General features: G+C 38.3%; 2 protein-coding genes and 1 pseudogene across 3 annotated transcripts in view; 2 read left to right on the plus strand and 1 right to left on the minus strand.

Annotated features, from left to right (window-relative positions):
* Positions 1-4,507, minus strand: part of abl2 (c-abl oncogene 2, non-receptor tyrosine kinase) — a 59,750-nt gene extending 55,243 nt beyond the window's left edge. Inside the window, exon 1 of the mRNA XM_039767788.1 lies at positions 3,990-4,507. Coding sequence (XP_039623722.1) covers positions 3,990-4,206 — 217 coding nt within the window. The 5' untranslated portion in view covers positions 4,207-4,507. The remainder of the gene's footprint in view (positions 1-3,989) is intronic.
* A 9,879-nt stretch (positions 4,508-14,386) lies between these two features.
* Positions 14,387-25,749, plus strand: part of soat1 (sterol O-acyltransferase 1) — a 59,727-nt gene continuing 48,364 nt past the window's right edge. For both annotated transcript variants that reach the window (XM_039767790.1, XM_039767791.1), the window contains exon 1: positions 14,387-14,600. The gene's annotated coding sequence lies outside the window, so the exon portion shown is untranslated. The remainder of the gene's footprint in view (positions 14,601-25,749) is intronic.
* LOC120538315 lies at positions 24,136-24,648 on the plus strand (annotated as a pseudogene).

The following is a 25,749-nucleotide window of genomic DNA, read 5'->3' on the forward strand; positions in this document are numbered from 1 at the left end:
GGATATGCGGTGAAGATCCACATAAGTCAAAAGATAGAATACATTTAAAAATATCTGATATTGCATGATACGAGTTAACACAGATGTACTGTAGAAATCACTGTTTAGAGCACTGCAAAGACACAATTATAGATACCAAACTATCAATTGAATGATAAATGGTTGCTCACCTTACAACTGATGGACCAAAACTAGATATTTTTCTACTACTACCCAACTGAATTTGTACATATATTACAGTACTGGTGCCATGAAACTGCTCTTGGTGTGGCAGACTTTGAAGCTTGCAGCACAACTTGCATAATTAATAAATTGAGTGCTTTATGTCTTAATACATTCAATGTTATACACCGATTAGAATTTTTATATCCCCTATATTGTTAGAAAGGAAAATGTTCAGTTTTTTAAATAATTTATCCTGAATATTTTTCATACAGTGAGAGGGTGACAGAGCCTTGTGTGCACACCAAAGTAAAACAGAACATGCTCAAATGTTGTAGATTTTTGACATCTTATATTTTGCATCACATTAAGAATGTAAATGGCATATATTTCTTATTGCCTAGTATTGATTAAATAAGACTATGACGCGTCACTAGATTTTTGGGTAGGTGTTTTGTTGGACAATGTAGACGTTTAGAAACAAATATGTGATTTTTTACACATGGCTTTGGTTTTAATTGACTTAATCTTAGGAAGGTGTTTGGTACAAAGACATAATTTCAAAAGGTTACAAGCAAACAATTCAACTGACAGCCGAACATATTCTTCTCACATGAACAAATGTGATGTGGCTGTGCAAACAATCCTTACGAGTCCGGTGTTCTTGTACCATGATACCATACATCATGCCCATGGGGGACTGCTTTGACATTATAAAATTGTTCATACAGCAATCAAGTAAACAACTGCGTATTTTTCAAATATTAATGGTATCATGGCATTTTTCTTTTTTAGTCATTGATACAATATTAGAAAGAAAAATACTTTGCTTCATCCAGTATTTTGCACTGTGTCTTCAAGATATTTCTTTGTAGAAGAGCCTGTTTGTTTGGGCAACCAGTGTTCTGCTATCGATATGCCATATATAGCAGCAGACTGGAGACATTCCATGACTGGCTGCCCTGCTTTTCATTAATTTAATGCAATATACAGGGAAACATATTAGAAGATGTTCACTTGACTTTAGAATTGATGGGGATATTCACAAATGACTACTGATGATTTAACCAATCAGTTACATTCTTAATAAAATTAGACTTCACATTCTTTATGCTTTTCTACTTACTTTCAGCCATTGAGTATTAATACTTATTATGTGACAACAACAGAGAGGAGTCTTTGGAGCTAAATAGATATTTTGTCTGCATAGACTTCAGAACCGTTATCACAAATGGTCATACTAATTAAAGGATGTGTGGTATAACAGAGATGTAAATATTAACATTACAAACTAAAAAATGAATGCTTTGCCCACTTTTCTAAATACAGTGAATTAAAATATTAAGATAAATTGTTTCATCCAGGAGAAGTAATAATGCAATTGTCTGAATATCTGCAAACGTATTTTGTGGATGCTTCTACCTGTTGCTTCTGAAAATGTCAGCAAAGCAAATACATGTGCAGGGCGACCAGAGCACAATGGACATGCACAGACTACAAAATCCTTAACAGTAACCTAGGCAATGTTTTACATGGCCACATAACTGGGTTATTCACAGAGAAAGCTACCTGCTTTAACCAAGTTTCTCAAACTGGAATTCAGGTTTAAGTGGCATTTTAGACTGCAACTTTCTATGAATAACGGGTTATTAAGGCACATGTAAACTACTAACTAATATTAGTAGTGGAGGGTCTGTGACTAAATGTCGTTCAATTTTCTTCAACATAACATTTTTGAAAGCACATTGTATACTGCCACACAAGTGTGCATGTCAGGCAGCTAGAAGTACCGAAAGAAGCCAATTCCATGCCAGGTCAGGGGGTGGTGGGGTGCAGTAAACCATTCTCTTTCATCTGTGCAGACCAGACACGGGAAATTCTGCATGATCCTGCCGACATCACATCAGGTTCCGGGCCCTGAGGATGTCACTTCCACCAACCTCCCTTAAAAGCAAGACAACCTCCACTTTATATTTACTTCTATTTTGGACTCAACCTGTACCCTTCTGTGTGGCCAAATCTGCAATTCTAGCAGCCTTATTCAAGTATATGGGTGGCTGCCCCAAACCTCTTTTGGTGTCAAGGTCAATTCATTTTACAATACCCAATTGAGCAAATCCCAATATTCAGCAAACGAAAAATAATCTATTTACAAAATGATCAATACTAGCATAAAATCATTCAATATTACTCTTTGAAAGTAGAGAATCAACTAAAGTAAGCTCTCCATCTAGCTTTTAATAGTTAAAACACAGCCATTCTTTAAAGTTACATAAATGTGTAAGGATTTGGAAAGGAGACTATTTACTGCATAATAGGAATACAAAAGGTGACAATTACCATAAAGATTTTAAATCCAATCTAAAGACACACAGAACTAAAAGTGGCTCTTCGGGTGGGGGTAAACTGTAACGCACTGTCAGTCTGTTATTGTTGTGTGTTATGCTGCAAAGTAATTAGCACAGCAAAAACTGTAATCTTATCCTTGCTATTAGGGGCCACACTGGTCCTTGTTGCAGGGCCAACGGCTTCAATCTTCTGTTCCCAAATCAAATGAAGTTCCATTTCTTAATACATCTGTTTATATTAGGGCAGCTGTACCTTTCCTGTTAATTAGTTTAAACACCATTTAGCTACAAGTCTATACAATAATATTCGGCAGACAGTAGTAGTTCAATTAAGTCAGTCATGCCCATGCTTACATAATTACTTTCCCTTTCCAGAGAAGTAACTTTTTCTTTTCGTTGGACACCTAAGCTTAACTTACCCAAAGCAGCCGGAGAAAGGTGCTGCTGTCTGACTAACTTGTATCGGGCAGACTAGCGGCTGTCAGAAGAGTAACAAAGGAGAATATACAAGTTCAAGCAATCTGCTCTCATGGTAAAACTGAAACAGTAAACTAATTCATATCTGAAGTTGCAAATTTACTAATGCTTTTCATACAAAGATTTTGAAATTCCAAAACTCTTCAATGTGTAATGTGTTATATCTGAATGAAAACTGAACTGTCTCAACAAATTTCCTTGAAGAGTAAGTGTGCCGCATTTCAACAAAGGTGGTCCATGTCGTGCAGAGTTGTTTCAGACAGAGAGACAGACGTCTACCACAATAGGTGCTTTGCTCATTATATGCAAACACACCTAAAACAAGAGCCATAATGAAACCTAAGAAAATAATCAAGCCAAAACTGTATTAAGTCTTAACCTTGTTTCAGGGCGATTCTTGTTTCTAGACAATGTTTTTTTTTTTTTTCTTTACTTATTCTTGTTTCAGGGGACACTCCCAAAAAACATTGAACTGTGCAAATTAAAAATCTGCGTGAACAGTTTTAATTAGTAAAACAAAATGTCACTTTACTGAATAGACAAGTTTGACAATGGAAAACTCTGGTACATGCATATATGTATCTAAAGGCTTTTGTTTCTTTTCCTTTTATTTTTTGCAAGTAATAGTAACTCTTGATAACCATACTAGGCACAGGAAAATCATACAATGAAATCTGAAACTCTTTTCAATAATAAAACATTCCTAAAGGGTTTGTTTCAACAAGATCCCTTTTTGATGCTTTAAAAAATATCCTGCCGCTTAATCACCTTTTAAGACTACTCGATCAATAGCTTACTAAAATGACTAAAGAAAGTGTCAGGCGTACACAGTCAGTACAAAACAATAACATCCGAGGAACATGCCTTCACTATGTTTATACAATAGCTGGGTAGTTAAATGTCCAACTGCAGAGGAGGAAACTGAAGACTTACAAACGATACAGGTATGTGCAGCGCTTTATAACAACATCACTGCGCCGATGCCTTCTGGAGCAGCCTTACCTGAATGTTGAGTGAAGACATTGATCCCTGGATCGGGCGCACCGACGGCGGCAGCGTTCCTACCCTGTGGAGCGCCGATCACCAGTGGGTCCCGCGGTTTCCTCCCAACATTGCTTCCCCGGTTAGCCCGTCCTTGCTGCTGTTGTGGTGGAGTGATATGGGGTGGCTGAAGCCCGGCGACAGCGCCTTCTCCAACGCGGCCTACCTGCTGCCCCATTTCCGCGGGCTTCGGTAGTGTTATTACACCGGACAAGCCTCTGGCTCTCTCGCTTCACATTCCCCAACAGCTCAGCGGCCTATCCCCAAAACGTTTCTTTTCGTCTCGGAGCCACCTTAAAAAAAGGCTTGCGCGGCGTTGGTACAGTGTGGGCGTAGTTGACTACTATGTCACGTTTGGGTGCCCCCTCTCCCCTGGAAGACAGTATCTTCAGGGTCACACTGTCGCTCCCCAGCTGTTTGCCGACTTCGCCGACGCCGCCATCTTTCTCGTGGCAGGTTTGCACCTCCTCGCCAGCAAGGGGCGTCCACGTGCTCGCTGTCGAACACGTGCATGGGCGAGGTCGACTCCCCGGTTGGAATTGTGTATGTACGCGCGCGCGCGCGTCACTGTGAAGCACGCGTAGAGAGCGAGCGCGCGCCCTACTCAGATAGATAGATAGATAGATAGATAGATAGATAGATAGATAGATAGATAGAGAGAATGTCAAAACATGTTTGCCCCTTGCTGATTTCCTCTATTTTAGATTATTTATAAATCTTAATTGTTTCTGATCTCCAAACAAATTTAGTAAAATACAAAGTCAATCTGAGTAAACACAATACAGTTCTAAATTATCATTTGATTTGAGGGGAAAAAAGTTCTCCAACACCCCATTCACACCTGTGAAAAAGCAATTACCCCCCAAACATAATATTTGATGTGAATTTCCCCTTGGGATTAATAAAGTATCTATCTATCTATCTATCTATCTATCTATCTATCTATCTATCTATCTATCTATCTATCTATCTAATACTTGGTTGTGCCACCTATAGCAGAAACAACTGCAATCAAACACTTTCTGTAACAGGATCACTGTGGAGAAATTTGGGCCCACCCTTTTGTACAGAATTGTTTAAATTCAGCCACGTTGAAGGGTTTTTGGCTATGAAGTGACCATTTATGGTCCCACCACAACATCTCAATGCGGTTTAAGTCAGGACCTAGGTAGCAAGACCATGGCCCCAACTGTATTTTATGTTGGCTAAAATATGGGTCCTGTATGGGTGGTGGAAATGGGACCCAAATTGTGCATCCAATATGGAACCCATATGGGTAAGTATACTGTTACTGATCACATGGGGCCTCATGTATAAATGGTGCGTACACACAAAATTTTTGCATAAGAACGCTTCCATGTTCAAATTGAGATGTATAAAACCTAAACTTGGTGTAAGGCCACACACATTTCCACGGTAGCTCTTTTCCTGTCGTACGCAAGTTCTGCGCTTGGTTTTGCAGACTGGCGGCACCCATCGTCAAAGCAGTGCTACTGTTCCTGTGTGGTTACCCTTTCTTTTTTAGATCCACATCCCTGACGCGTCTTTATAAATACATTGAAATTAACCGCATATTGTTTATCAGTTTAATGCATCTGATTGTAATTAACCTGTAACAATATAATGGTCCACAGAATGGTCAAACTATTCTAAATACCATAACTGCTTTAGCATTGTTACTCTCACTGCACCTTCTTCTTCTTCTTTCAGCTGCTCCTGTTAGGGGATGCCACACCGGATCATCTTTTTCCATATTACTCTTACTGCACCACTCAGAGTATTTATATCACTGTATCTGAGTGTGAATCACAGCTGTACAGCAGCTGATTGGAATAAGAATTATCAGTATACAGCATCAAGCACACACTGCCTCAGCCATGCTGTCTATTGAACTGCTCTCACACGGCAAACACTTCAGAGCCTTTCCAGTACGGACCTTGCGGTTTCATCCCAAGAACTAGAAACGCACTCAATCAAGTGCTCCTTGTAGAACTGTTTGTACTTATAAGTACAATTACTTCACTGTAAACTTGCGATACAGTTATAATATTGCACAACCTGAGCCACTTTATAAAGCACATATTTACATATGATGACAATATCATTTTTAAGATGAAATGCAGCAAAATATGTTTATTATATTATACACATAAAACTTTAACTTAATTTAAAGAATGTATATTTTTAATAATTAAACATGTGAGGACATGATGCCGCAGCGCTAGCGAGCCGCTGGCGCTCCGTTCACGGATTGTTCCTGCCCCATACTGTATTCTTGCTGGCGCTGACGCGACACTGGAAGGATAGATGGATAGAATAATTAAATATGTACTATGAAGATATTTCAATGTTCCTTAAAGGTTTTGAAGAATCTGCGTTCTCAGCTTACAGAGGGCTTAACGTCTATTACAGAGCTGATTGTGTGGCGATTGGGTAACTGGAGAAAGAAAAGTAAGGACAGGAATTGGAGGTCAGTACGTTTGAAAGAGACAGTACTGCTACAATAAAGTATTTCATCAAAGGTCGCGCATGGCGCAGCAAGCATCTTGCGTGAGACATGAACTATCACTGCACCACCGTGTTCCCATGTTTAATAACATGCTTTAACTCCTATCATCATGAAAATGATGTCACGTATACATCTCAGTATTTTAATTATTCAGAGAGCTGTAATATCGCAAATGTAATGGATTCTGTGTCCTGTCGGAGGAAGAGAAAGCCCAGAAGCACTTAGTGATTCACACACATAGAGCACATAGAAGATCAAATACAAAACAAAGAATTTAACGTGCTACTTTAGTTACGATGGGATTTGAGAAACTAGTAAATCAAACAATTTTAAGATGAAGTTTATGATGTTCTACTTTAATGACAAAATAAACTACGTGATTAAAGTTGAAATTTCGAGATTAAAGTTGACATTTTGTGCTTTTTTCCCCCACTGTGCGCCTTTTTTTTTCTCTGTACCCTAATAAGCATTCATATGACACTCAGACGGTGGGCTACGACTCACCTTTTCACGGCAACTTTGATATCTGACAACTTCTTTTTTATTTCGGGCACTGTGTGACTTTGTGAACTTGAGCTTTCGAGTTTCTCCGACATGCTATATCACTTGATCAGCTTTCCTTTTGTTGTTTATATCACTGTTTAAACCAGCAAATAATACGTTTTTCTTTGCCTCCACTTGGTATTCGCTGAAATTCTATTTTCCCTCATGCTTTTGCCATTGTCTTTTCACAGAACATTGAGATTAAGGGCTATTTATATTGATTTGCATATTCAAAGAGGCGTAATTCTGGGAGGAGTTGGGGTAGGGCAGCAGGCGCGTGCACGTGCATTAATTTTCACGCTGACTGGGATTTATGGAACAGAAGAACATGGAAGCTGGCGTTCGCACAGATTTATGCATCTGGATCTTTTTGTGCGTAAGCACATTTCCGCTTTTGTGCTTATGTCATATTATAGTGCGAATACTACATATGGTGTTATGCATGAGTTCCCTGGTACAAGTATGCTGGTAGCAAGTGAAAGCATGAATACTTTGGGGGGGTCCCAAGGGACTGAATTTGGAGCCTCTGGTCTAAAAAGCATGCAACTAAGTTTAAAGCAATTATTCAAAAATGAAATATTTATTAACTATCATTTACATCATACCTGTTCCCAGGAATGAATTAGGCATTCACTTAGAGTGCAGATCATAAGTTGGGGGGGCGGGGGAGGATGGGATCCAGCTGCACAGGTTAGCTACCGAACAGTCGGTTGGTGCACTAATAAGCTTGGCCTAGGGCACAAAATAACCTAGCACCAGCATTGCCTGTACCAGGTAATCAGTAACAGTGTACTAACCTATATGGAACCCATACAATCCTTGGGTGCACAATTTGATAGGTCACATTTTGGACTGCATAAAACACAGTTGAGGCCCATATGAGTTTGCTGCCTGGGGACGAGGCCACCATAAAAATTTCCTTTTTTTTTTTTTGCCATTCAGTGGTGAACTTGCTTTTATGCTTCAGATCATTGCCCTAATGTATAACCCAATTGTGCTCGAGATTCAGATAACAGACTGATGACTGGATTCAGTCCTTTCTGGTGAAGAGCTGAATTCATGCTTCCCTCAATTATGGCAAGTTGGCCAAGCCCTGAAGAAGCAAATGATCCCCTCACCATCACCTTACCACCACCATGTTTGACTATGGGCCTAATGTTCTTATCATGGAAAGCTGTGTTAGCAGTACACCAAAAACAACAAGACCCATGTCTTCCAAAAAGTTCCACTTTTGATGCATCAGTCTACAGAACATTATCCCAAAGGTTTCGGGGTAATCAAGTTTTTTGACAAATGTTAGATAAATCTTTATGTTCCTCTTTTTTAGCAGTGGTTTTCACCTTGCATCTCTCCCGCAGGTACCATTTTTACCCAATGTCTTCCTAATGGAGGAATCATAAACATAACAACCCGTTATTTAATGGGATCATTGGTTGACTTGAGTGACTAAGAGGTAACTACTTTTTTACATTGGTTATATAGGTTTTGGTAAACTTTTTACTTCAGTAAATCAAATAAGCACTTAAAACTGTGTATTGTATTCACTCAGTTTGTCTTTTGTATACTAAATTTGTTTGAACATTAGACACAATCATGTGTTATGAATGTGCAAAAGTAGAGAAAATCAGGAAGGGGTCAAATCCTTTTTGTACTGCACTGTACATAGATAGTTAGAGCGAACTTAATTTGACCCCAGGGGATTTATTTTTTTTACTTTCTCATATACATAGTATAGAAAAAGTATAGGAATTGTAAAAAAATTTGACCTTGTGATTTTGATGAATCTTGACGTTTCAGATCTTTTTGAGTCCAAAAATACTATTTATAGAGAAAGCATAGGAATCCTGAATAAATTCAACCTCAAGATTTACTTTAACTGAATACTTTTGTGAATTTTCAAGTAAACTATGGTTATAATTACAGATAGATGATTCAAATTGTGTATAGATATTTATAACAATAAAAGGCAAACAGATATGAAATTTGAGAAAAATTACTCAACCAGAAGAAGTATTTTATTTAAATAACCATCCAAAGTTTTTGTATCATGGAAATAAATATGTACAAGATATTCAAAATTGTATTCAATATAACACATATTCTTTCAATAACTATTATTAATGTTATTTTAATTTATACATCATCAGTTTAACAATAACAGGTAAGCATTGAACATGTCATGTAAATATAAAGATGTAATGAGAACAATAATGTCCCCATCGTGTTCCTGGTAATATATTTAATTTTATGATTTTTTTTTTTATTTCCACCATCATTATCATAATTAAATGTAGATAAATGCAGTTCTACCTACAGAAATTTATTGCAACAAATATTATATAATACTAATACTTTTTCTATGTTTTTAGGAGACTATAACTCTTTTAACTTTGAGCATAATCTAGGAAATGCATATGTAATCATGAAAAAATTCCACCAATGTTTTCAACCTCCCTAAGTGTGAAAATATCATTTTAATATAAAGTTTGATTATAAATAGAGATAAATGATTGTGTATCGATATTATCAATTAGTTATAATGAAAAACAAAGAGATATGATATTTGAGAAATATTGCAAAACTGAAATTTGTTCTGATTACCTTTTCCTCTATCTCAGTATATGAGAAAGTCGAGGGGAACACACCTCCAATTTTTTTTTTTTTAACAGAAGCTCATTAAGTAAATAAATAATACTATTATAGTATGACACTGCGGTGGGTTGGCACCCTGCCCAGGATTGGTTCCTGCCTTGTGCCCTGTGTTGGCTGGGATTGGCTCCAGCAGACCCCCGTGACCCTGTATTCGGATTCAGCGGGTTAGGAAATGGATGGATGGATGGATAGTATGACAAACAACAAACCCCTCTCAAATATATACCAGAATGACTAAAATGAAAGAAAACTTCTGACTGAGCAGTTGCAGTATTGCTCAGGCATTCATACAGGTGTATTGCTGATGATTTAAAGGAGTCACAGTAGCCTTTATTTACACACTTAAGGCTAAATACATTGTTGGCTCTAAGTCCTCAGCATTAGTGTGTCAGGAGAGGATGTGAAGCATTGTTCATAATGGCCATCAGTTTTGTTTACATTCACTCCTCTACTACCAACTCCTGTGGGTCATATGTGCCACAACTGACCCTGCCCTTTTAATAAGCATGTTAATTTGGGGGCTCTCTATTGAGTGATGTTACCAGCCTAGCACACCACCATACAGAAGTTGTAGAAGATGCAAATGATGTTAATACCCACATTAAAGAAGCAGTCTCCTGAGAAAAAACAGCCTGCTCTGCCCTTTCTTATTTAGTTCCTCTATGTTTATCAAACCAGTCCAGCCTGTTATTGTATGTGTGTGTGTATATATATATATATATATATATATATATATATATATATATATATATATATATATATATATATATATATATATATATACACTGCTCACAAAAATTAAAGGGACACTTTTTTTATTGGGCCTGGCATGAAATCAATTAAACCTGTCTGATAATTTTCTGGTTGGTTAAGCAGCTGAGGTCATTGTTAATCACTTTCAGCTGTATTGGTGTTCATGGACTTAACAACAGGTGCACTAAAGTGGCAACAATTAGAAAACCCTCAAAACAGGACTGGTTTTACATGTGGAGGTCATTTCAAGTTTCTCCCTCTTGATCTTTTTGGCTGGTTTTCCACTCGTGCTAGTTTTGGCTTGAGTAATCATCTCTACTGGCAGTATGAGGCGATTCCTTAACCCTACAGAAGTTGCACAGGTTGTCCAACTTCTCCAGGATGGCACATCTACACGTGCTGCAGCAAGAAGGTTTAATGTGTCTCCCAGCACAATCTCCAGAACATGGAGGAGATTTCAGGAGACTGGCTGTTATTCTCGGAGAGCTGGTCAGGGCCATAGAAGGTCCTCAACCCATCAGCAGGACCGATACCTACTCCTTTGTGCAAGGCGGAACAGGCTGAGCACTGCTCATGCCCTACAGAATGACCTCCAGAGGGCCACTGGTGTGAATGTCTCTACCCAAACAATCAGGAACAGACTTCATGAAGATGGCCTGAGGGCCCGACGTCCTGTAGTGGGCCCTGTGCTCACTGCCCAGCACCGTGGAGCTCGACTGGCATTTGCTCAAGAACACCAGAATTGGCAAGTCCGCCACTGGCGCCTGTACTTTTACAGACGAGCAGGTTCACCCTGAACAGCTGTGATAGACGTGAAAGAGTCTGGAGAAGACAAGGAGAATGATATGCTGCCTGCAACATCGTTCAACATGACAGGTTTGGTGGTGGGTCAGTGATGGTCTGGGTAGGCATATCCATGGAGGGACGCACAGACATCTACTGCGTAGGAAATGGTGCTCTGACTGCCATAAGGTATCGAGATGAAATCCTTGAACCCATTGTCAGACCCTACACTGGTGCAGTAGGTCCTGGTTTCCTCCTAATGCATGACAATGCCCGGCCTCATGTGGCAAGAGTATGCAGGCAGTACCTGGAGGATGAAGGAATTGAAACAATTGAATGGCCTTCACGATCCCCTGACTTAAACCCAATAGAACATCTGTGGGACATTATGTTTTGGTCCATTAGGCACCGCCAGGTTGCTCCTCAGACTGTACAACAGCTCAGGGATGCCCTCATACAGATCTGGGAGGAAATGCCACAAGACACCATCCATCGTCTCATTAGGAGCATGCCCCGACGTTGTCAAGCATGCATACAAGCTCGTGGGGGCCACACAAGATACTGAAAAGCATTTTGAGTAGCAGAAATTAAGTTTTTGAAAAATGGACTAGCCTGCCACATCTTCATTTCACTCTGATTTTAGGGTGTCTACACAATTGAGCCCTCTGTAGGCAGAAAACTTTTATTTCCATTAAAAGACTTGGCATCCTTTTGTTCCTAAGACATTGCCCTGTCGTTATTTGTATAGATATCCAACTTCATATTGAGATCTGATGTATCTAATGTGTTTCTTTAAAGTGTTCCTTTAATTTTTGTGAGCAGTGTATATATATACACACACACACATCCATATGTAAACATGAACGAAATGAAATATAACTTTTCCACAATTATTCAGTCCCTTTTACTCTGTGCTTAGTTGAACCAGCATCCAACCCTGCAAGCAACTCCTCCAACTTGCATGGAAAATCTGGAGTTTGGTGGCAGAATTGGCACTCCAGCCACTATAAAAAAAAACTCACACTGTTCTGCTCCATTCGACCTAGTGTGGTGCTGAGGTGTAACCCGTTGCACGGCTGTGCTCGGGTCCTAATTTGGGATCCTGAGGTGTTTTTTTGTAGGGTGGGTGTGGCAACATGCTGTGTCAGTGAATGCTGCCAACCCAACTTCTCTCTAAGTTGAACAACCTTTGGCAGCAATTACAACACGAAGTCTTCTTGAGTTGGATGTGAAAAATGTGGCACAACTGAATTTTGGGATTTCTGCCATTTTTCTTTGAAGATACTCTGAACTTCTGTCAAGTTGGATGCATACTTGATGGACAGCTATTTTCAGATCTCTTCAGAGATGTTTGTTTGGGTTCAAGGCCGGGCTCTGGCTGGGCAACTCAATGACATTCCCAGAGTTGCCCCTAAGCCACTCCTGTGTTTTTACTGTCACTGTCCTGTTAGAAGGTGATTTGTCAGGCCCACCTTGAGTTTTTTTTCCCCTACAGGTGATGAGTGGTTTTGGAGTTTGTTTTTTTTTTTATTATTATTTTTTGTCCGTCTTGACCAACTGACCTTATCATTGGATCATCATTTAGAAAACAAAATGTATATTCAAGGTCTTTACTTCTCTTAATTATATATTTCTCTTATATGTATAAATTACTTATTTTGTGTATACTATTTATACCTTTTTTCTCATCTAACTTTAATGTTCTTCTTTGTATACAACTACTTCTTTGACATCTTTAAAGCACTTTGAGCTACATTGTTTGTATGAAAATGTGCTACAGAAATAAATACATGTAAATGTCGCTGGTGCCAGTTTCCTCCAGACATGATGTTAATCTTGGTTTCATTAAACCGGTGAATCTTGTTTCTCACAGTGTGAGAGTCCTTTAAGTGTTTTTTGGAAACTCCAAGCAGACTTCCATGTATCTTTTACTGTGCAGAGGCTTGTGTCTGGCCCCTCTGTCATAAAACCCAAATCAATGGAGTTTTGCCGTGACGGTTGCCCTCCTGGAAATGTCTCCCATTTCCACACAGGTTCTCTAAAGCTCAGCCAGAGTGAACATTGGGTTTTTGGTCGCCTCATTTACCATAGCTCTTTTACCACGATTGCTCAGTTTGGTTAGCTCTAGGAAGAGTCATGGTTGTTTCAGACTTACTTAATGTAAAAATTATGGAGGCCACTGTGCTCTTGAGAGCTTTCAATACTGCTGGAATTTTGTTCTAGCCTTGCCAAGATCTGTGCCTTGACAGGTGTGTGTCTTTCCCAATGATGTCCAATCAATCAAACTGACTACAAGTGGAATCCAAACAAGGTGTAGAAACATCTCAATGATGATCAATGAAATGGGATGCGCCTGTGCCAGATTTTAAGTATTATAGCAAAGCGTCTTAATATTTCTGCTAATGTGATATTTCAGCTTATTTTTAATAAATTTGGAAAAAACCTTTTTTCACTTTGTTATTCTGGGACTTTGAGTGTTACTTGTTACGATTTTAACATAAGCTTGCAATATAGAAGAATGGGTACTTTCTGAATGCACTGTATATTTGGTGGCTATCCGGATTTTTTAGACGTATCCATAACGGTCAGTTGCACACTTAAGTTTCCAAATCTTGTTGAAATCCGCCATTTGGTGCTGGCACTTTGTGTTTTCATATGGTTCAAGCCAGTTTGCACAAAATACAAGCATTTTTTTAAGGTCAAAGATATCTTGTCATCTGTACAGGAATATGAGCTACATTCAATTAGTTTATTTCATATAGCACATTTCATTGGCCGTTAACCAAGGAACAAAAGTCACCATGATATACAATAAAACCTGAACACAACCGATTGCATCTATAGATTTATATCAAGCACAGTTTAATACAGTCCCCTATTTAACCGATTATTTGAAAGTGTAGGTTATGCAGATTTCACTCAGTCTTTTCCAAAGACTGAAGCGTCTTTGCGCGGTCATTCCGTGTTCCTATTCGTCGTAGTGTACGACCCATTCATTATATACGTCATTTCCGCATGTATGAACAGCACTAATCCAAGAGAGTCTAGCTGTGGGGACCAGGTATTGCGCGCTTCACCTGCTGTTTGGGCGATCGTGTAGCGGCACCTAGTGGTAGGAGATCGTGGTAGTTTGTAAATGCAGCGTAGGAAAAGTACACGCTCCTCACAGTTCCGGCTGAACAGAACGGCCCCTGGCAGTCAAATGAGCTGACGCCGCCGGAGGAAGCGGGGAGGACTGTGCGTTTCTTTAGCCTCGAGCAAACAGAACCATCAAGGTTTCCACAGCAAGACTGAACTGAAGTGTAGTACTGGATCAACCGGACAATCACTCGGTATGTTAAGTGTGGTGATGGTGAAAATGGTAATCATCTGATCGCTGGCTTTTTAAACCGACGCACAGTCTGCCAACCACTTTTCTCTGAGGCTACGTACAATGATAGCCAAGATGTTAGCTACATGTTTCACGTGACTAAAAGCCTGAAGTGTTTTTTTTTTTGCTTGGAATTTTGCTTAATATCTCGTTTCAGTCTATATAAACTTAGAGGGTTTCTGTGACGTGCAGTTGTAAATCTCTAAATGTCGAATTAGTTAACTATCTTCTACATTTGGACACCCAAAGATGAGGCAAGAACAAATGGCCCCTTGCCGTACAGGTCAAACAGGATCGACACGCGCATACTGTGAAAAGAGCTCTGCCTGCGTACATATCAAATTAGTATCCATGTGGAGACAAGGGATTATTGGGGGGGAATCTTTATATTGAAGCGATAGAAGGCCCAGCTCATTACGCTAAGAAAAATCCGGATTAGATTCGAGGGTACCGGAGCAAGATCGGGTTCAAATCTGAAGCTACGAGTGCATGAAGCGGAAATCTATCGTAGGACACACTCGGACACACCCACAAAATTCGGTCACACTGGCAAATTTAAAGTGAATTAAATGCTAAACCCTTTTTAATTCAGCTCAGGATTTACAGGTATCGGAGCCCATCGCAACAGCATCGGGCAGGAGAAACGCACGAGCTTCGGAGGGGCTGGCAGTCCTTTGCTGGACATACACATTAGAGGCCAATAGAGGGAGATTTATCTCTAGTACGCGTCCGTGAGTTGTGTGGGGAAGAATCGGATTGCATGGATGATATGTTTTTAACAAATTAGAACTTTTGTTAAATTCTGTGCGATGTTTGGTTTGTTTAGCGTTGTAATGTAGGAGTCAATAGGAAAGTCCACTCAGAAATATGAATTTACGTATTTAAGTGTTATAGCTACCAAGTTCTATATTAGTTAATTGTAATACTACATTTCCTTCTTGATAATATAATACGTATCAATATATTATTTTTGCTGTGCAGTAGGAGCAAATTATGGTTGGCTTTTCTTTTTTATTTCCAAGATTCTTTTGCTGTTTGTATGCGAAATAAAAAGTATCACTGCTGTAAAGAAATACTGTCTTTCCATGTACAAAAGTGGTTAATTTTTATTAGGTCAAAACAATACCTGCCAAATGTATTTTTTTAAAATATGACTCAAATATAGTTGATATTATTTCTCAAAATGTATAACTGTATGTTGAATTTAGTGATGCAGAAGCTTCATAGAATTTAAGAAATGCTAGATCTGTGTGAATATTTTTTGAAGCAGTCATCAAAGGTGTATGACTTTTGCAAAGGGGTGGCTACTTATATTTTGTGCAGCTCAAAAAGATACAACAGAGTGTAATTGCAGACTGCAGTACCTATGAGATCAGTCATGTAATGCCCCAACATCACAAAACACACTCAATGTCAGTCACGTAACACGCATCACATTAGACTATGATTAACATTAGGGCCCTGTTTACCCTGTGGTTCAGATTAGGGTTGTAGGAGGCAGGGCTGTGGAGTCGATAGATAAATCCTTCGACTCTGACTCCTCTGTATTTAATATGCTAATGTATTTTCCATGCTGAGTGAAGGAATGCAACATACACATCATTTAACCACAGAACTACTGGCTAGGAAGCTGACTCTCTACCGAATAGGCCAGTTTAAACAAAAGACAAGAACCCCTGAACACACATTGGGCCATAGCACACACCTACACCTACATTATTACACTTGTTTGCACTCAAATGAACTTGTCAAACACATTATTTCTGAAATAAAATGAAAGCACTTTTTGTAATACAGTACACCCCCAGAATTCGCAGGGCTTACGTTCCTAGAGCAAAAAAAACATGATTTTTGGATGTTGTTAAAAAATGCCTGTTTTTATAGTTTAAACCCTAAATAGTATGCCCCCAAAGCAATTTTGTTGCAAACTCAACTTAATACATTAGCTAAAAACAGAATGCAAAGGTAAACCTGTCTACTGTACAGTACTGTACTGCTATGTCTCCCGCGGTGCTAGAATGTAAAATACCGATGTTACCGCTATACATACTGTAATTCATGCAAGTACGCTTACTTTGGTATGCGCTGTCATTTTCTTTGTTATAAGTAAATACATAATAATTTCATTTAATTAAAATACAGTAAAATGTATGGGTACTCGCCAGTGATGAAGGATATTGATGATGATGATGAAGTAGCTTTGCAGTACAATGCAGAGGATTTAAAACTCCTCGGGTGGCGCCTCTTCTTCAGGAGCTTCAGGAGGAGTTGTATCTTTAGATGGGTCTTCTTCTGGTGAGGTTTCGTGCTGGCTTTTCTTTATAGGTTTCAGGAACACTGATGGGAAGTTGCTACATTGTCTCCTGTAGTGAACTGCTGGTACAATTTCCGTGCTTTCTCACGGATGATGTTACCATCCAAGTGGATGTTCTTCTTCCTGCAGTTGGTGATCCACAATGCCAAGGCAGATTCCATCCTGACAATATTTTTACTCCTTACGGTCATTACCATTTTAGCACTATCACAGAAACTTACAGATACGGTACTCCAGATCGCTGCTTCGTTCTTCTTTATGTAGCGTGTGGTGCTTTCATTAATGCCATAGTGGCGCTCTACTGCAGCATAATGTTTTAGTTCCCGGAGCAAATCCAGTAGTTCAGCCTTCTCCTGGAGTGTTTTAAACTTCTTCTGGCGCTTAGGCTCCGTGCCAGAAGTCTTAAAAGATGCAGGGTGATTCGGCGACATCTTGTGAGTTTAAGAATAACAAAGTGAATACAATAACAAATGGAAAACACGAGGACACTAAGCTGGAGTCGCGTCACAGGGCAGCAATCAATCAGCAGCAAGGAGACATGAATTAATGCTCTCGGATTGGGTACTTTCACCATCCCAAACCACGTTTCCCTCAGCGGTTGCTTCCTGTTCCCCTTACAGCACAGTATTGCCACGAAAAAAGCCAAAACAATTGCGCAGGATATTTTTGCTTTCCGCAGACAATTAATAGTTAGGTTCTAAGGGAAAATAATAATAATAATTCATTACATTTATATAATCCACGAACGACTGAGTCTGCGAACCCTGAACCGCGAGTTCGCGGGGGTCTACTGTATACCATAAACCAGATTACAATATGGTTTGTACAGGTTGTATAATAGCTCAGCTGAACTTCACACTAGTAGTAACACAGCTATACACTGGGCTTTATTCTTACATCAGATAAGTACTTTATGACTATTGTTTGTGAAATGAGACATTTGAACTTGCTGTATTTTATTTTCATTACAATTTAAATTTATTAGGAGTCGGTACATTTTTGCCAATTCTGACCCCGATTCCAGGTACCCAAAATTGTCTCCGACTCCGAATCCACAGCCCTGGTTGGAGGGTTATCTGAGTCAAAGGGTGTTTTCTAACTGACGTTGTGGGCATTACCTGGTCTATGTCGTAGGTATTGCAAGCTACAGCTAGACCCTTCTCGAGACCATCTGTCTGGTAAAGTGTTAAGATTATTATGAGCAAGCAAGCTTCAAGAACACACATACAAGTGAAACCATTTTGTATACTGGCAAGTACAGACTGAGAGAGTACAGTGATTGGGTTTGCTGTGAAAGGCACTATAGGCTCCAGATTCCCTGCAACCTTGTCCTGGAAAAGTGTGTTAAGAAAATGAATAGATGAAGCGCGCTAGTTGAAGGTTTGTTTGTTTCAGTGGTTCTGTTTTTCTGTTGTGCGTAAGTAAATGAAGATTTTTCATTTTTTTTCATTTAAAATTGTTTTGAGGTACACTAGGATTCTTTAATTATTCCTGACCACATCCCAAATATGTTGAAAATTGGAGGTGTGTACAACTTTATCAAAGTAAAATGAAATAAATCGCGTGATTAATTAATTGACATCTGCCAATTCAGGGCTGCAGTGAGCCAGAGCCTGTTCAGCCAGTACTGGGCAAGTAAAGTCATAGCTATTTATATACGTAACATTTTTTGCTTAAGCAAAATGCTTTACAACAATAGAATTAAGAACTCATAACATAAAAGACTAAAAATATAATACATTAAAGGGATAAAAGCAAAGGCAAAGTAAGAAACAGTTAAGACCAATGCCTGACAGTTACCAATTGTTAAAATGCATTAAACAAGTGTTAAAACTCCAAAATTAAACTTGACTGTCAATGCGACATAAAAGAAATCTTTTAACTGTGACCTAAGATTATCTGCCTCAGTCGGTTATTCTGTTTTGAGGAGCAGGCTTTTCCATAGTTGAGGGCCCACTAAAGCAAACACATGATCACCTCACGCCTTTAAGCATTACAATGGAACACGAAGAAGTAATTGATTAGAGAATCTGAGAAATCTCATGGATGGGTATGTGCAGAGGAGGTTGATCAGCAAGTCAGGCTGAAGTAGATCCATGTAAGGTTCTGAACACAAACAACAAAATCTTAAAATCCACCCTATATTTCACAGGGATTCAATGAAGAGAAGCAAACATGGGTGACATGTAAAGTCTCTGTTCTTTTTGATGCTGATCAAATCTCTGATAGCAGCATTTTGACTTTGTTGTCGTCAGGACAGAGATGAGTGGCAAATACCAGTACAGAGTGAATTTAGTCTAAACGGGATGGAACAAAAGCATGAATTCAACTTTTGCAAGTCATTAAAAGATAGAAATTGTTTAACTTTAGCTATTGCCATCAGCTGAATAAAGCAGCTTTTAATCAAATAATTTACCCGTTTATCAAATTTGAAATCTGAGTGATAGGTGCTGCCAAGGTTTCTAACTCAAGACCTGATGTGTATGGAGATAATGGACCAAGATTGCTGTTAATAACATGCCAGTGACTATGGGTCACAAGATGTCAGAACTTGGGAGGCACAGAGTTGTGAATTACAACCGTTCTGAATGACAGAGTTGGTTTGTGGAAAGTCTTGTAATGTTGCAGTGGGTCACTGCTTGCAAGGGGAAAATATTCCCCTGGATGATGATTGGCAGTGATTCACCAACAGGGATGGTTCCCCCGGATTATGCTCTGCGTCAATTGTGGGTCACGATGAAGCACACAAAGTAAAACTGTGTAGTGAGAAACCGAAATTTTAAGAAACGCTGGTCTAGGTAATGTGCAGAAGCAATTAAAAACTGAAAAAGTCTGCTTTAAATATGTCTAAGAACATTACTCTCACACAGCATAGAGATTTGTTGAGATTACATCTCGATTAATTTAATTTCTGGTCTCCTTACTACAAAAAAGAAATGGCACTAGGAAATGTGCAGAGAAGAGCAACCAGATGCATGTTGGGAATAAAGGACATGTACGTCTGAGACAGGTTTAGGGAATTAAAGCTCTTTATTCTTGAGCAGGGTTGTCGACATTCTTAAAACAATCAGTATAATGACCCAAGACCTTTCCTTCATTTGAAAAATGAGTCATGCACTCAAGGACATTAGTAGAAATTAAGGGAAAGTGCCTTTAAGACAGAGTCTAGGACCCTCTTCTGTACACAGTGGCTTTCGGGAATCTGGTATCATTGGGCAAGAGTCAGCTTACGGTGGGACATTAGTCCATAGATTTACGCCAACACTTGCTCACATGGTTTAGAGATGCCAGTTAGCCTAACAGGCCATTGGCATGTGGTCAGAAAGTGGGTTTTCCAAAGAAAAGAATATACTGACAGAGGGAGGACATGCAGACTGAACACAGATAGGGATTTGGTCCTGAATCAATGATTATGAGGCAGATGGACTAACCCCTCAGCTGCCATTTAAATACTAAGGTGAATTTGGGGAAAAATTATTATGGGACCAAACTTTTTAATTTTTCCATGCATTGATTTTCTAACTGCTTAATCCATTTTGAATTTGTACAGGCTGCAACCTGTCTTGGCAGCATCCGGTGCAGGATAGCAACCAAACCAGTGTGCCAGGTCTTTGAGGGTGCGCCAAAATTCATATAAACTAGGCCAATTCAGAATTTGTTTTGTTTGATTTGAAGATAAAACATGGCCTTTGAAAAGCTTTCGATAACCTCTCTGGTTTTTGAGAAAGTGAGAGATTTTAAGTTTCTGTGTTTGTCTTCTTTTTTGTTAACCCCTATCCTGCCTTTTTCAGGTTTTCATTTATCTGACCTTTTCCATTCCTACAGTGCTGCAGTACAATTCATTCAGACATGGGAATCCTGACCTTGCCTTGCATTTGATCAAGTGCTGCCTTACAGTAAATGTAAAGCATATGCACATACATCAGTTCAGGCAGTTTTCAGATTTATATCAACTTGCACACACATTTTATTTAATGTGCAAATTTAATGACTACTATAATACAAGTATTTAAGTATTTCCTTAAATGGCTAACCATTAAGGCCCAATATACAAAATCGTGCACATTTTAAATGAGAATAGCACAACACATAATTTTCTTGTCTCTTAATAGTTACAGGACCTCCCTTTTCAAAGACAGCAATAGTAAAATGAAGAACAGATTAACCCTTTTTAGTTACTAGTCCCATATCAAGTAATGAATCATCCCCAATTCTGAATAAAGCCAAATGGATTATGAGTGTTAAGTCAAATAACTTTTATTGTCATTTCAACAGTATACAGTTAATACAGTACATGGTGAAAACACTTTAGAGTTTCCTGCAATTTCCAAGTTCCTTTTGATGGTATAGGAAACTGTACCCACTGACACCTTGGCTTTCCTTGCTGTTTTTGTATATTAAAAATAATACTTCTGTGTAAGTGTAGCAATATGGTTTGTCCAAACACTGCTTTTATACAGACAGAGGGGTTTGTAATTAATCATCAGGAATTGTATGCCTCAACTTTCAAGACTTAATTAGCCTCCATTACTGCAGAAGAACTGTAAATATCCTGAGAAGGGTCCTTTAGTGTAATTGAAAATGACATTATTGTTCAGCTTTTGGTATATCCTAAAGTTGCTTGGTGGATAAATTAGCTTGGTGACCTCATATATATTAGTGTTTGAATCTTTATATTTAGTGCTAGTGGGGCAATCCTCCCTGATGCCTTTGGCGCCCAACCTCCAGTTGCAGCCAGTCTGCCGCTCTTGTTGTGAAGAGGAGGACTGTACGCACCCCAAGGAGACGTGGTCGCTCTTCCGAAAACCCCTCTTAAACGTTGATAGAATGGGAAACAAATAGCTTTTTTATTTTTTTTTAACCTTCTCTTTGCTCAATTTGCTGCTTGCTGCCATGCCACATGATCTGCATCTCGCACAGCATTTCGAACATTGAAAAGCCTGTACAGCAGCTGTCCTACTCTTTGTCTTTTATTTCCAGCCCCTGACATGATTAAATCTCTTGGCATAAAGTCTTGTCTCGCAGGATGTCAGTTCTTGATATTTTTTAGTTTATAATTTAAAAGCAGAATAAGAATCTGAAACTCTAACAACATCACATTAACGTTGGATAAATTCTGAAAAGACTGATACCAAACCTATATATATAGGTTTTAAAATAAGGCCAATTTAAAGCGTAACATAAAAACGTCACATAAAATCATTGCACAAAATTGTTGCACTTTTAGGTTTAGGATTTTATATATATATATATATATATATATATATATATATATATATATATATATATATATATATATAAAATATGAATGGAGAGAGAGTAGATGGTTAATAATCACATATTTTCAGTTGCTGGACAGAGAATGTGAGAAAATAAATTTTGAATGTGCACATGCTAAGATAAATCAGGTAGTCCACGATGATATAATTCTTTGTAATCACTATGCTGAAATCCCTCCACAATTTTAACTCCCACCCCCATTGTTATTACACTTTGGTGAATCGCATCTCTGACACACATTTAAGTTCAAACTTTGCACTGTTTTGTTATATTAATGAATGTCAGTACTTGTTTATTTAAATGGTAATTGGGTAATGTTTTAATGGATATTCCAGTATTCTAACGCTGTTGTTATTGTTAGTATACATATACAATACCCTAGTACTATAATACAATTAAAAGGAAAAAAAAATTTTATATATATATATAATAAACTGTTTTATAGTACTAGGGTGTTGTACTGTGTTAGCCATTATGAATGTAGTGAGAAGTCAAGCAAAATGACACCTTTTATTGGCGAACTAAAAAGATTACAATATGCTATTGTAATCTTTTTAGTTATCTAATAAAAGGTGCCATTTTGGTTGACTAATCACTATTATTGTATTATAGAGAAAGGGACAATATTGTCCACTTCAGTAATGGAAGCACTTTAATAAAAAGCCATTAAATAAGATTTCTGCTTTTGTTGTGGTAACTAAAGATATCCAGTATCATAAAATTTCATTAGTACTGGTAGAGAATGCAAAAGTTATGGTATTGTGACATCCCTATAGGTGGTTGTTATATTTTTCTAGAATATACTTTCATTCCAGGAACAGGCAAATGAGAGACAGCAGTGTTTTTTCTTTTTCCCCTGACTTGCGGGTGATTTCTGTGTAACTCTTAGTAGGTGGCTTGGTTCAGCTGCTACTGGTGAGTCACACTTCCTTATCTGTAGAGCTCTTATTGTTGTTTTAAATCACTCCTGCTTCCCACATTTTCCAGTCCTGCTTTTACACAACCCAGCACACATTGCACAACTGCTTTCCTGGCTTGGGCAGCAAACAGGGAGTTTATTGAGCTGTTGTCAGTTTAGGTTTTTTCTCAATCTTGCTTACTTCGACATTTTTTTTTACTATTTGTTGTTCTTCTTTTTTGCTCCCCAGTCTTAATACACATAAAGGTCTGTTTTCTAGTTCCCCTTATTTAATGATTACAGGGAGTTTCAGTCATAGCCTGCATTCTTTATTTGGAAGAAAGGAGGGAAAAATTTCATGTGACCGAGGAAGCACTTTGCATTACAATGTAGGTTTCTCAGCGGGTGGCATAATAGTCACCACCTTGTGAAAGCCTGCTGAGTAATAAAGTCTGGGATGTGTTTGTGTAAAAGAATTTTTTTCATTTAAGCTTTTTGTTTTTCTTTTACTCATTTTAGTTTCACAGTTTTCTTTATCACTCTGAATTGCAGGTTTCTTTTATCAGTATTTTTGTGAAATCTATAAAGTTGGTCATTGTTATAAAGATCTCATATGAGCTTGAACTATTAATGAATATGTAGATGAAATGCCTTTAATAAAACACAAAAAAAGAGTTGAACTGCTAGATTATTAGACCATGATATTTAAGGAATCTTGTGTACTAAAACAGATATCAGTCTATAACCTGTTTCTGCTCTTTTTAGCAGCAATAATTTCTCACAATTGCTATTAGTTAAAAAAAAAAAAAAAAGCTGGATGACGCTGTTGCAGAAACACTGCAGATATGGATGTGTTTCAGAAACTGAATACAGTAGTGCAATTCAGAAACTTGGACAGGCTGTAAAAATAAATTATTGGACCCAGCAGATCCCACCTCTAATAGTGAAGAATCATATAAGTATATGTTCAGACTGAAGTAGCAACTGGCAAAGCAGTGCGAGGATATGAAAATAAGGCTTAAAATTGATGAAGAAAATAACTATTTAAATCCCGTCTCAGAAGCAAAGGTGGAACCAGAAAACCACATTAGCCTTGCACAGAGCACAAGTTAACTGTACCGTATCAGAGAAAGTTGTTAAAGGAGATAAACAGAAACAATAAAGGAAACCGTAAATTACACTCTGCGCTTATATTCACAGATATTAAACTTGCAGGAGGAAGGCAACAAACTAAGAAGTCAAGTTTGAGAAGTTCGAAAAGAAAGACTAACTTTAAAGAAAGACACACTGATGAATATGGAGGAAATTAGAAAAGTCAGCAAAATGAAGGAGAAAAAGGTGCAGTCAATGGAAAGTGAGGTGCTGAAACGAGGCCAGGAACACTTGGAAAAATATCTTCACATTGCTGCTCTGGCAGAAAATGTATTTCAGGGTCTTATTCTGGGAAGTAACGTGAACTGGGCCACAGATCCCCATTAACAAGAAATCCTCTTACAACTCGAAAATTTCTCAGTTTAGGTTCTGTTAAGCAGACTTGCTACTTTAATCATTACTTACTTTTATTCTATTTTAGTGTTCCCTTATTTTAAATCTTATTTATTTTGTCTTTTTTCTCTTTCTCCATCATGTAAAGCACTTTGAGCTACATTATTTGTATGAAAATGTGCCATATAAATACATTTTGTTGTGGTTGTTGTAGCAGCACTAGGTTGTTGTACCGTGTTAGCCATCATGAATGTAGTGAGAAGTCAAGCAAAATGAAACCTTTTATTGGCTAACTAAAAAGATTACAATATGCAAGCTTTCGAGGCAACTCAGGAAGAACGGGTCTGAGTTGCTCGAAATCTTGCATATTGTAATCTTTTCAGTTAGCCAATAAAAGGTCATTTTGCTTGACTTCTCACAATTGCTATCTAATCAGTCATCAATCTCTGACATCTTGTTGGAGTTTTTTTTTCTCCCCACTCTTCTTTATAAAACCCCATTTACTCATGAGATTTGAAGGTTGGTTTACCAGAATATCCCTCTTCAGATCCTGTCTCATTATTTCAGTAGGATTATACCAGAGTCTTTACTTCATAAGGTATCGCTTAGTGGATCTACTTTTTTGTCTTGTTGAAATCTTGTGAGTATGCAGCTGTGAGGCTATCGCTTCGTACCGCAAGCTGCAAGTGGTAAGTCTGTGATAAGCGGAATACCGCTACGCTTTCCACTCACGGGACGGAAGGACAATCCCGGCCGCTTTTATATAGTATGAAAGAAGAAGAAGATATCGCACAGTCTGGAGTAGAAAATCATCTTTTACCTGGAAAAACGAAACTACAAATCCCATCGTGCATTGCAAAATGAAAGGGGGGTGTGTGAAACTACGCGCCTGCGTAGCACTCACCGGATGGAAGGACAATCTCAACTGCTTTTATATAGAAGGATATTTGAAAGAAAAATTTGTTTCTTTAAGAAAAAGTGTGCTAAAGTGTCTTTCATGTGAACTGACAGATGCAGCAATGGCAGTCAATGCTTTTTGGATTATTTGCAAGTGCGTCTAAAAAAGTACTGACCAGTGACCTTGGCACTAAACCCTGTAGGAATGAATTTTTGATACGAATTAATTCTTAAATT

This window comes from Polypterus senegalus, chromosome 10 (assembly GCF_016835505.1).
Source record: "Polypterus senegalus isolate Bchr_013 chromosome 10, ASM1683550v1, whole genome shotgun sequence".
Lineage (NCBI taxonomy): Eukaryota > Metazoa > Chordata > Cladistia > Polypteriformes > Polypteridae > Polypterus > Polypterus senegalus.